This window comes from Labrus mixtus, chromosome 7 (assembly GCF_963584025.1).
Source record: "Labrus mixtus chromosome 7, fLabMix1.1, whole genome shotgun sequence".
Classification (NCBI taxonomy): Eukaryota; Metazoa; Chordata; class Actinopteri; order Labriformes; family Labridae; genus Labrus; species Labrus mixtus.
In genome coordinates, this window is record NC_083618.1 from 28,926,876 (window position 1) to 28,939,683 (window position 12,808).

At 40.4% G+C, this 12,808-nt stretch overlaps 1 protein-coding gene across 1 annotated transcript in view; it reads right to left on the reverse strand.

Moving 5' to 3' along the window:
* The window catches only part of fhit (fragile histidine triad diadenosine triphosphatase), a 279,982-nt gene that overhangs the window by 173,545 nt on the left and 93,629 nt on the right, over positions 1-12,808 (reverse strand). The window contains exon 3 of the mRNA XM_061041526.1: positions 10,562-10,686. Within this exon, the coding sequence (XP_060897509.1) occupies positions 10,562-10,667 (106 nt within the window). The 5' untranslated portion in view covers positions 10,668-10,686. The remainder of the gene's footprint in view (positions 1-10,561; positions 10,687-12,808) is intronic.

The window sequence follows — 12,808 nt, forward strand, 5'->3', positions numbered from 1 at the left end:
AGCAGTGCGGAGCACAGACACTTCGCAATAACACGACGGGGAATAGGATCTTCCGTCACGCAATTTCAGCAATCCCTTGCCATCTGTTTGTTCCATATTGCCGGTGGAGTTAAGTGGCAGGCCTGACGTTGCGTTTACATTCTGTGAAGCACCTTTTTATTGTTCCAGCCTTTTATTAAAGGGCGCCGCCTCCCTCCACATTCCCTTTCATCAAATGTTAAGTTTCAATCTGATTTTTAATAAAGAACATTTTCTTACAACGGAGGTTTTAAAGTAGTTTACACTACATACAGTGGCGATTCTAGAGTCTGTTGGGGCCCGATTCAAAAATGAATTGGGGGCCCATCCAACCAGCGTTCATCACCATTTTGTCTGCCAGTTTCCCGGCATTTACTCGTCTTCCTCTTTCTCTTTCTTCTTTCACTCCCAGGCGCACAACTCCTCTTCATTTCGTTCGGTTACTTTCAATGACAAACGTTGGTTTTAAAAGCAAAAATGCATGCCACACTAAGCAGGGCAACGGGAGGGAAGGGCTGTCAGATGGGGCCCCCTTAGGGAGGTTTCCAACTGTGATTGCAAAATTTGCACATTTTGACACTGCTGTGGTTTAAAGTTTGTGAACCCTAGGGCCCCCGAGCAGTTGCCTGCCTTGCCTGTTGACAAACAGCGCCTCTGATTGCACACACATATGGGGCGGCAGGACCTCAGTCTGTAGGGACTTAGGTTGGGAAACAGAGGGCTGCCGGTTCAAGTCCCGGTGTGGGATAAATATGGAAGTTGGCAGCTGGAGAGGTGCCTTGGCACTTCCAGAGCACTGCCGGGGTGCCCTTGAGCAAGGTACCGAACCCCCAAACAGCTCTGGCGCGCTCCCTGTGTAGCAGTGTGGAGCAGCCCCACTCTGACATCTCTCCACTAATGCATGTCCACACGTCCTGTTTGTGCATGAGTGTATTTGGGGACAATGTGTGCAAACCAGAATTTTCCTTCAGGGATCGATAAAGTATGTAAAGTTTAAAAAAACAACAACTAGCAATACCCAAGATGAATCCCTTCCAATCACCTTTAAGAGAACCACCTAGACAACAAGTGCACGGTAATCAATCAGAACTTTAAGGACCCTTGACTTTTAACAAAATCGGTGTAAAATGTTTTTTTTTTTTTTAGTTTAGTTTGTTGGATTATTTGGAAGGGGCAGTGCACAAAACAACTATTGGGCCACAGTTAGCTATGAAGCTAATTTACATCTCTGCTCCCTGGGCGAGAAGATAAAAAAACGAACAAATAAAACACGTCCTCGAACACAAACCTGATATTCATTTAATATCCTTTTTCTAATCAGGTTTCCGCCTCCAAAGAACAATGTAAATAGACAGATTAAAACCCCCTTCATGTATTTGTGATGGCAACAATTGATTAATGAAAAAAACACACAAATGCCAAATGCATATTCATCCATGCAGCACATTTTGAATCCCAAGGTCATTGCAATCACAGGGAGTAATTGTTTGAAGAACAAATGTAAATCTCATGTTAATGTGCCTACAAAATAATGGATTATCATACGTTTAAAACTGTGACATTGTTTGAGGGAGTCATGAAGGCACGCTCTAAGAAGGGTTCCCCCTCTTGGGAACATGCTTATGCTCTGTATTGTAATTTAAAATGAGGTCATCAGATGGAGATGTTTGGTATTACTGGTTAAAGAGGACATATTATCCCCCTTCTCCACCTATTCAAACAGTCCCCCTGTGGTCTAAATGAAACATCTGTGCTGTGCTGTGGTCAAAATATAACATGAATCAAGCAGCAGAGGAGGTTTGTGACCCTGTATAAACCAGCTCTCTCAGAACGCTCCGTTTTGGTGTGTGTGTCTCTTTAAATGTAATGATCCCCCCTGAGTTTTCCCCGGTAGACGTCACTCCTCTGTAGCGAGAATGAAAATGGCGGACCTGCGCAAAAGTTTTTCTCTTGGCTGGGGGTGGAATCCATGGGTGGAGATACCAGGGGAGGGGAGGGGATTTTTTTAACCAGAATCCCACTGTGACATCACAAGGAGAGCACATTTGTAACGGAGCATTTCTCTCTGTGTTTTAAGACTTATGCAGACTACAAACAAAGGACTGGATGGGTTTATTCCACATTTTGCGGGACAGTAGACACTCAGGTTACCCAGATATATGTTCAAAAACACTGTACCCTTAACCCCTTTAAGGGTTAGGGAGGTCTATACAACACCGGGGCTCATCCTGCAATCAACTTCTTTGTAGTTTCTTAGTTTGAAGGTCTGTTGCTGCAGAAACTAAGGACAAGAAACAACTTTATAACATCAGTCCAATAAAACACTCTCTAACAGATAAATTCCTCATCATCATCTTAGCGACCTCACATGACGTCCCGACCCTGAGGTTGAGAAACTCGGGTTATAAAAATGCGACCTGCAGTAAAGTTAATGCTGAGGGCAATAAGCCAACAATGAACATATAGTAGCAATAAACCGTCGGCTGCTTCATTATCTTCCCACTCACAGTTCCCCTCTGCCTCATGTACACAGCACATTTACATACACATTTACATATCGTAAACAAACACCTCTGAATTAATTCGAGTGCCCTCTTGATGAGAACCGTTTCATTTATTTATTTATTTACGGAGTCTTTCATCTCCGAGATACACATTACATTTCTATGCAAATGAATCAATCCAGAATCCATACCTCTGCGGGAATCTTATCAAACAGTTTACAGGACAGTTGTAGAAAATGTCAAATGTAATTTTAAATTGGACATGACAATAAATTAGAGTCCAGCGAATCACTGTTTCTCATTAACCTCACCTTTTACATTCATCAGTCAATCCGTTTCATTTCCATGCATAGTGTCGAGCACATGTTCAGTGTGTGATTCAGATTGTATATTATCAAGAATATGTTTTAATCTTTGCATGATCTTTGTAAATATAAATAATATAAATGCCAGGTAAAATTTGCTTATTCCAGAAGCTATCCAAGGGGACCTTTAAGCTTCTAATTACGACACATGCATACGTCGAATGCTAGAGAAAAACATTCTCAGCAATGCATAGTGAGACTCTGCAGAATCTTTGGACTGTTTCAAGAAGCAACTCAGAACTCTCCTGTACAGAGGAGCCTTCATGTAACTCTTCTAACCCTTTTTTGTGCTTTTTCCTGATCTTAACTTTGCCCTGCTTCACGTTGTCATTTATTGATGTTATTTTTTTCTCCGTTTGAATTGTTTGATTTCCTTTATCTGTGAAGCACTTTGTAACTGAGTGTTTGTTAGGAAGAATGTGCAACATTTTACACAAATAAATCATAAATCAAGTCTGTAAATGTGTCTCTGAGTCATGACTGTCTACAACGAGTGAGAAGCTCGAGTCCCGCTGGCTGTGTTGTTGTCAGAGCCGTGTTTACATGGACGGGACGGCCGGCTCCTCCCCTTGTGTATAAAAGCTGTTTTAGTCAAGAACTAGAGAAGAAGAAGAAGAACATACTCACTGATTATTTGAATTTCATGTTAGTGTCTTTAGATCTCGGTCATTCTGTGTCAATATATGTGAAATATGAAGCTACGAGCTAACTAAAGTGTGCTAACATTAGCATGTTAACACAACAATGCAGGACACGGGCAAGTGCAGTTTGAGCAAAGGACAAATTTGTCCCCAGCTTGCGCTTAATTATGGTACATTCTAATTTCTACCTCATTCATGTGGAAGTGAGTGGAGAGGGGTTGGAGGTGTGTCTCTGGAGGAGAGCGGAGGCTTCAGAATAGCGGAGGTGTCGACAAACAGCAGTTTGTTTTGGTTTTCATGCTGGTGCCCAAGGGCGACATCTACTGGATCAATAAGACGCACATTCTGCCTTTAAAGTGCAATGTAAATAAAGGTTAACTTACTTACTTATTTGTTATAGTATGCTTAAAAGTTTTGTTTCTAATCAAAAGGAAGCTCTGTGATTGGCTCAACACTTTGAAATATTTGTCTATATGAACCCGTTTAGCAGGTTCGCATGATTTAAGCGGTGCTGAGGGTGCAGCAGAATAACATTACAATTTAAGATTACTCTGCTTTATGGGCTATGTGCATTTACTACAAATATACATGTGGTTTATTGTTCTGTCAGTTTACTAGAGTAGTAATAATGAAGTCATCAATATAAATATTTTTTTCAATAAAGCTGAACTCTGTAAGGTTCATTATCGCAGTACAGATCAGTCCAATGGCACCACTTTTTTTTTTTACAGCTTAACTTCCTCATTTTGCCAAAAACATTCATGAAAAGAGAACAGGTTGGCATCGTGAGAGCAACAGAGACAAGCGAGAGTGAGAGCTCGTGCCATTACACAAATAGATGGAGGGACAAGAAACCTAACCTTTGATTGATCAGGTAACCAGTGGAGTGTGTAAACAATGCAGACTGCAGTGAACAGACCGATGCTAACCAAACAAGCTCCAACATGGATTAAGTGTGCATCATCACTGCTCTGTTTATCATACACTGGTGAGAGGCCATGTGGAAGATTTGTCCTGTATTGAGGTGTAAAATGAGCTGCTGTTAATACTCATCATTAATAATCCTGAACATTTGAATGAATCAATACATTTTAAATATAAGCAGCACATTGAATGATGTCATCATGACCGCCCCTTAGCATGCATTGTCGTCTTCTTAAGTATTTTATTTTGAGGTAACTATAAGTCAGTGGACGTCACACGAAGAGCATAAAAATATGCTTCGAGAGGTGGTTGTCCATCCTTGAAATATAAAAAACTCTGTGTTCAGGCTTTATTTTAAACTGGAATAGTGACAGAAGGTAAAGCATTCTCCCTTTAATGTTCTTCGTTTGGTGTGTTTGTGTGTTTGTTGAAGCAGCAGAGCTTCTCCTCACTATCAAAGACAAATCTCTCAGTGTCACCGTTCTGACTTGAACCATCATTTTACAGATAAGATTAATTTAATGCTATGTAGCTGTAAACTTTTCAGTGCAGTACTCACAGAAGGGAAAAGTGTGACTCCTGCTCCCTGGTGTGAATAAAGACGGGGTGAGTAACAGGGAACGATTGGTGTGTCGCTGCTCTGATCTTCTCTGCGTCTGTGAAGTCAGCTAAACTACTTCTAAAGCTAAACTAGATCGTGTACATAGTTCAACCAACTCTGTCTTTTTCTCAAGTTGCTGTACAACACAGCGTGAACAACATGAACATTTAACACAGGAACACTGGATTAAAACTGGAAAAACGTTTTTTTCATTTCACAGACTTTAAGTCACAGGATACTTTGAGCGGAGCTGCTGTAACGTCTGCGTAACATTGACTGTATACAAGTATGGACAATATTCCTCTGTCATCTTCCATTGTACTAGAGTGAAGCCAAAAGCCACCGGCGCTCACATAATGCAATAGGGATGAAATTTGGAGCCAAGACATGCCAACCAAACTCCTTCCACTAATCACACATTTAACTTCCTAAAAACAAAAAAGTCAAAGATCCCTCACGTCGTTACAGTCCTACGCGGAATAGATTCTTGTTTTGGTTTGAAGCATACCTTCACATTCATAGTTGTTTGACACTGTTGTTAGTTTCCGTTCCATTTTCTCCTCTATACTCCAACAATCTGGTTCAGAACACTTCAAGGAGCCTCATTAGTCAGCAGAGCTGTCGATCATGACGTTACAGCACAACAATTTCCCAGTTTGGGATCAATAAAGTAATAAAGTAATTCTATAAAGTAATTCTATGAAGTAATTCTATCAGCTCTTTTTTTTCATCAGATAATTCAAACAAAACTACTCAGAAAAACGAACAGTAAAGACGTGTATTTTAACGTTATAGTTCGACCAATCTCCCGTCTGTTAACATGGGGGAGGCGGGGTTAATGACCTATACTGCAGCCGGTCAGTAGGGGGAGCTGTAAATCCTTTGTCTTCACTCCCAGGTGGTTGTTGCTCCATTCATCTCAATATAAAGTCGATGACAACAACACACCTCCGCCTCTCAGACCCTCGGCGTATTCTCCGGCTTTTCTTAAGATACTATATGTCAGGCCTTAACAACCAAGAGCGATAATCACAGTGTTTAAAGAGAAGTTTGATTTAAATAATGCAAGAATATTGCCTGAGAGTGGAGGTGTATAGACGAGCGGAGAAATAAGTCTCCCTGGTCCTGAGTTAATCTCAGTGTGGAGGAGTAGTGCGAGGCGAGTGCTGCACTCGAGAAGTTGAGCACAAAGCCAAGAACTGATTATCATTCCAGAAAGAGAAAGGAACATTATTCATACAAATCGACAATAGAAATCATTTCGCAAGGCCTTTTTTTTTTAAAGTCAGGCTGGATGGAAATTATGATTAATAGAGTGAAGTTACGCTTCATCAAAGCACAATGAGAATGCAGAGGATAGAGTCCACAAGACATCATGACCTTCTCCGTCTGCATGGCACGCACACATATTTACAAGTCAACCAGACATCCGTGTAACAAAGGAAATAAAAACACAGCAATCAACCAAACAAATAGAAAGTAAACAAATCCTTCACAGAAGCAGGTCTACAGGTAACCTTCAACAGCTCCTGTCACAGTCCATCCCTTTTATATGTGTAGGGTAAACATCTGCCCATATAGCCTCTCTATCTAGGGCAGCCTCTGCTCTGTTAAAAAAACAGCATCTGTTGCCTGGCAACGAAAAGAAGCTTTAGGAAGTGCTCCATTGAGCGGCAAATGTTTACGTCAAGTCGGAGAGAAACAATGAGACAGACGCTGACTTTGAGAGACAGGGACTGATTCCTCTGCAGATCACTGTCAGGGACGCTGTCTTATACAACACGGGGAGTTTTTTTTATTTACACTGACGGAGAACGGACACAAGGACAAAAGAGTTAGTCTGAGTGTTGGGTTTTTCAATAATGCATTAACCTCTAAATGCTCAGCTGTCTTCACCCTCTACAGACCAGACATTTGACTTCATACTGAATGAACAAGGCCTTCATTTGAAATAAGAAACTAAATGTTATTGCCAGGCTCTATTTTCTAAATCCCAGTGATGATAACTAAAATTAGTAACTAGTTACAGTTACCACTATCAAAAAGAATCTGAGTTACTGCATTATAAAAGTATTCATTCATTTGGTAAGTAATTTAGGATTACTTTTTTTTGGCTTCAATACATACAAACATATACATTATTAAGTGTTGCTATGGCAATGTGAGAGTGAAGTATCTCAATAGCTATTGCTAAAAACTAAGTTGGATATTTTAAGTCTTCCTTTTTGTCCTAACAGCACGTATGTTGCCTATTGGAGTGTCCTAACTGCCTGCAAGCGATGCAGAGCGCCATTTTTCCCCCCCCGACGCCTCGTTTCTATTTTCCTCTCTGTCGCTCACATAGAGGGACGAATAACGAGGAAGGAGCTGGCTCTACATGGACACTGACACTTGCTTTTCTCACTCAACAGAGCTTGTTAGCTTGATGTACAAAGTGGAGATAACGGTGCTTAAATAGTATCCACATTGATGATTGAAAAGTTGGGATTTGACACCGAAGAAAAACTTTTTTCAGCTCACCGCGAGCAGTTTATTGATGGTAATTGTTGTGATGAGTCAATGGCTTGTCAATACAAAGAAACCCCACATCCGTTTGTCCCCCTTCAATACAAAAGCACTAGATGTCATACTGTTTGCAGCAGGAAACTAAAATTCACAGAGCAAAGAATTATATATTTAACGGATGCAGCGTGGACAGCCAGGGTGCGATCATGCGCTATGAAACACGTGTAGAGACAAATTTAAACACATCTAATATTTGTCTCAATAAGTAACTAAGACATGAACTGAGTAACCGGCTTAGACCTAGTGTTCAAAGGCGGAATTGCACTCAAATATTAAATACACATTTTGGCTCCAACATCTAGGCAGAGCCAGTGTTTCCAATATACTGCAGTAACTTCCATCGTTAGGCTTCCTAATGACTCATTAGAAACCGATGGGTGACATCACTGAGACTACGTCCATGTGAAGATGCGGCAGCTGAGATGCAGCAACAGTACACGGCTGCTGGATGTGACCTCAGCTTAGGTGTTAAGACAAAGTCAGGACACTTTTCACCCACACACTTGAATGCAGCTGGGAGACATGAAGTGCATTTAAAATTTCAAGCACAAACACCTGCATCAAGAAAAGATGTCTGCAATAAATAAAACGTTGTATTCTCCTGTCACCAATCAAAAGGGATCTTTCTATCTAGCAGTCTAAGAATAACCATTAAAAACAACGACTGCTATATCCTGTGGCCCTATACATAAAAAAAAAAAAAAAAACCCTCATGAAAACACAAACAAGCATTTTGGCAGTCCTACCCACCTCTCTGTCATTTGGATAGCAGTAACCTTGCTTCGACCCAGACGTAAACAAACACTGTCATAGTCATTTGGGATTTAAAAAACACTGCGAATCCATCCTGTATGGGAGATTACGTGTATTAGCACTTACCTGTTCCAGAGTAAAGCTGATTATTTGAAACTCAAGTCTCGGGTGTTTTGTTGTTTCGTTTTTTTCTACATTTTTAAGTCTGGGAAAATAAGTTATATTCTTAGACTTCTGGAATATATTTGCTATTAAAGTATATTATAGTAGCTGAAGAATGATCTACAAACAAAAGTTATAATTGAAGTTAAGTGTTGACATAGCAGCACAAAGCTGAGGCCAAGTGATCATACTACATATCTCAAAGCTAAATACAGAACGGTAGGATACAGTACAGTCAGTCCCATTAGATATGATACAAAAATACATAGGCTTCATTATCTGCAAGATAAATAAAGCATACAACTCCAATCATTTAGAGTCTCTCAACCTAAAAATAAATATTATTAGCTTTTTTAACTTTTGACTTAAAGATTCAGCATGATTTTTTTTAAAGATTTGGGCTTTTTATGCTTTTATTTGATAAGACAGTGGATAAAGGAAGAAATCAGGAAGAGAGAGAGAGAGAGAAAGTGTTGAATAACATGTGGTAAAGGAGCCACAGGTCGGATTCAAACCAAGGCCAAGCGCTTCGAGGACTATAGCTACCTAACCGCCATAGGCCATCTGCACCTCAAGATTCAGAACATTTTAACGATACAATCAAAACAATACATTACACTACAGTATGTTAGTCTACAGTATGACAGGATACCATTCAAGATGCAGTACCATTGGGTACGATACCATATGACAAGATGCAACGAGACAAGATAAGACAGGATACTTTTTGTTACACTCCAAGTGCTCCTTCATTTAGATGCCTCGACAGAAGTTTAAATTAATACACAAAAAAAACAATAAACACAATCCACATGTAGACAGAGCATAATGAAAACCCCAAACAAAAAGCATATTGCACATTTACTCATATTGCACAACAATCTGAGCCAAACGTACTGAAGCTGATCCTTTATCAGTCACAGCTGAGCCATAAATGATGCTGCTCCGTTAACTCTCATACAAATGACTGTGGCCTTTAAGCTTGCAAAGTAAGATACATTTAATTTAGTTTATTCAGCGATTTACAGGATCATTATCTTTATGGTCATATAATGCTGCTGGTGTGAGCGCAGATTAAAAGCTCATTTAGATCTTCTGAAGATGATGAAGATGTAAGGGTAGTTGACTGTTACACTTTGTATCCCATTTATTGATCAAACTGTTGCCTGCATAACCTGTGCAATTTATTTGATGTAAAAAAGGTCTATCAGATATCTCATAGACATTTTCAGACGTGAGGTGTGACCTAATAGGCTGATTCTCCAATTTAAAGGCAGGGCTGGTCATTTTCGAAAACTAGCATGATTTTAAAAGTAGCATTCCCTCAGTGCTCCGTCTGCACCCACCCCCTCCCCTCTGCGCTCCCTCAAAAGCCACGCCCCTTCACTTACATGCACAAGCCCTATGGGTCCAGAAGCGGACCTCAGCTCATGCTTTAAGTGTGGGCTCGTACATGCATGGCATAGAGAACGAGCAGGGAGACAGGGAGGCGCCTGATTGGTTCATCAGATTGGTACCTCGTGGCAGACATTGGTCAAAGTTTTTACAGACTTACAAACTGATATAGATGACGGATTTTCTTTGTTCCTTTTTCAGAGCACAAGTTATTAATTTCTGTCAGGACCTAAAGACGATTTCAACCAAAATCTTATTTAGTGGATCTGGAGAAAATTACCAACCCTGCCTTTAAGATACTATTCAATGCTTAAAAAGGGTTGGCTGGGTGAACTTAAACAAGCTCAGTTTAGTAGATGTAGGATGTGTAGGTTAGCTGTGGTGGTGTGGATTGTGAAAGGCAGCTACTAACAAAGCTTCATGGGAAAAAAAAAACCAACTGATATATGGAAGGAAACTTCAAAATCAATCGAATCCCTCCATCCAGTCTTATGAAATACCAGAGTGCAACACAAAACCGTACCTCAGATGCACAGGGTTTGTCAGATGTTGAAATACAAACACTTACTTCAAAACCCAAACAGCTGCATCTCAGCGGGCCGACCTTTCAGCTGTAAGAAATGAAAAAGATACGTCCGGGCACCACGGGCTTCCTGTTGACCAGAGCGAAGGACAGCTCCGTCCGCAGGAACACGGCCGAGGCCTTGATGAGATGTTGTCCAAAGCGCAGGGTCGACATGTCCCACTGATTCTCAGGCCTGGAAGAGACAGGGAGACGGCAGGAAGTCAATAACATCAGACTGAACAAAGGATACTGTTCATTGCACACATCCTCAGACAGCTGGAGGCCCTCACAGAAGAACCTAACAGCTATAATGGATGGGACGGAGCAGGTTTCATACCCGCTACACACACTAGTCATAAGTCGATTTCACATGTGCACTTCAAACAAATTTAAGACATTTCAGACAGTCTGCCCCGGGAAATCTCAGAGTGGCCTTGTTCACAAAAGGTAAATGGACTTGAGCTTATAATCTCTCTTTTCCAGCCTTCTGTCTACTCAAAGTGCTTTAACACCGGAGGTCACACCTAAACATTCACATCCATTAACACACTGATGGCAGAGGTTGCTATGGAAAACTGTCCATCAGTGTTAACTAATCCTTCCAGTTGATATGATCGACAAAAATAGAATCAATACATTTGTGTTAATACATAGATGTTTCATGTATATGAGTAGAAATTTCATATCAGTGTATTTGAAGGAAGTATCCGCACCACTAGAGCCTTTTTCTATATATGTTGCTATATCTTTTGTTACGACCCCTGGGTGTAACAACTGCTCAAAATGCAGTATGCAATATGCAATATGCAAACACATGTGAAATATGGAGTATGCCAAAAATTCCCGGATGTAGTACTGATTCAGGAAAAAGTCACAGTATGCATCAGAATAGTCTCTCGCTTACTGTTTCCCACAATGCAAAGCGCCAGTGCAGAGATCGACAGCAATGGCTAACATAACGGGAAATATACACAATCACACCAAACCGCACAACGATACCACCAGAATCATGAAACATCTAAAGGATGTCTGTGTTCACACTGAACTCAAGCAGTAAAAAAAAAAAGAAGCATGGATGTTTCTAGTTTAAAAAGGTAAAAGGCTCAGCATGAGAGCTGCTGAAGGGCACAGCGCTATACTTTTTATACACATTGTTCAACCTTGTGTTAACTCCTCTCTCGGTGAACAAAAATAAATAAATCAATCGCCCTGAAGGTTAGACTACTTAACACATTCTGACCACATTTTAGAAAATGTAACCTTGTTATTTAAAAATGATTAATGCTAACTAAAGAACAATCTGAGAAATGCAATAAGACGTAGAGATTTTTAAAGTGAAGTGAAGATTAGGTTTTCATTTCCTCTTCTGGTAGTGATCGCAGCAGAGGAGGAAAAAGGACATTATTTTGTGCAACGGTTCCTTCATGGTGACTGTCTATACGGTGCAGAGATGAATTCATCTTATCAGACCGTGTCTCTGATAGAAAAGATGGTGTCACATTTGACAAACTTCTCCATCAACTTTTACACGGTTGACATCCTGCTGAGAGAAGCCATTATTGCCACCATATAGCTGAACTCGCCTCAGACACGTCGTGTTTCTGACGACTTTGACGGAGAGAAAAAAGGATCCTGACACAAAAAAAAATGAGAGGCAATCACTGAGCGCATGTTTCAGCATCAAGGATATGCTAATCATATGAGGAGGTTTCATTTGGTATCCAAGAGGTTTTATCTTTCAGATTATCTTTTAGATTATTTTTTATCAAATCAGGTTTCTATGTGTTGTGCTGAACATCCAGACACGGTCCGCTATGCTAAATAGGGCGTGTTTTATTTTGTATATTTTCATTGGTTCCTGCTTTATTTTGTAGTTTTTTTTTTAACTCACCCTTGTCCCTGTCAGTTTCAGATCCTGCTCCTTGTGTGTCAGTCAGCCCGGCCCTGATTACCCACACCTGTGACTCGTTATCCCCTGATCGTCAGTGTATTTACCCAGCATTCACCTGGTGTCCAACACATCGGAAAAGGACCGTGAACAACTTGGAAACTCGGAATACAAGAAGGTGCCCGACATAATCGCCATAACATGGGGGGCAAAATTAGTTTTGTTAATGATACGATAATTTGTATTAATTCATGTATTTTATATCACATTTTACTCAACTATAACTTGTAACAGAGAAATTCCACACATCATCTTCATAGCGTCCACGCTGTTTTATTGTTGTTGTTCCAACAATTCGACTTTCCAAACTGAAATCACATTAAACACACTGAAGTCGGAAGAACGACTTCCCAACTCGGAAAATGAT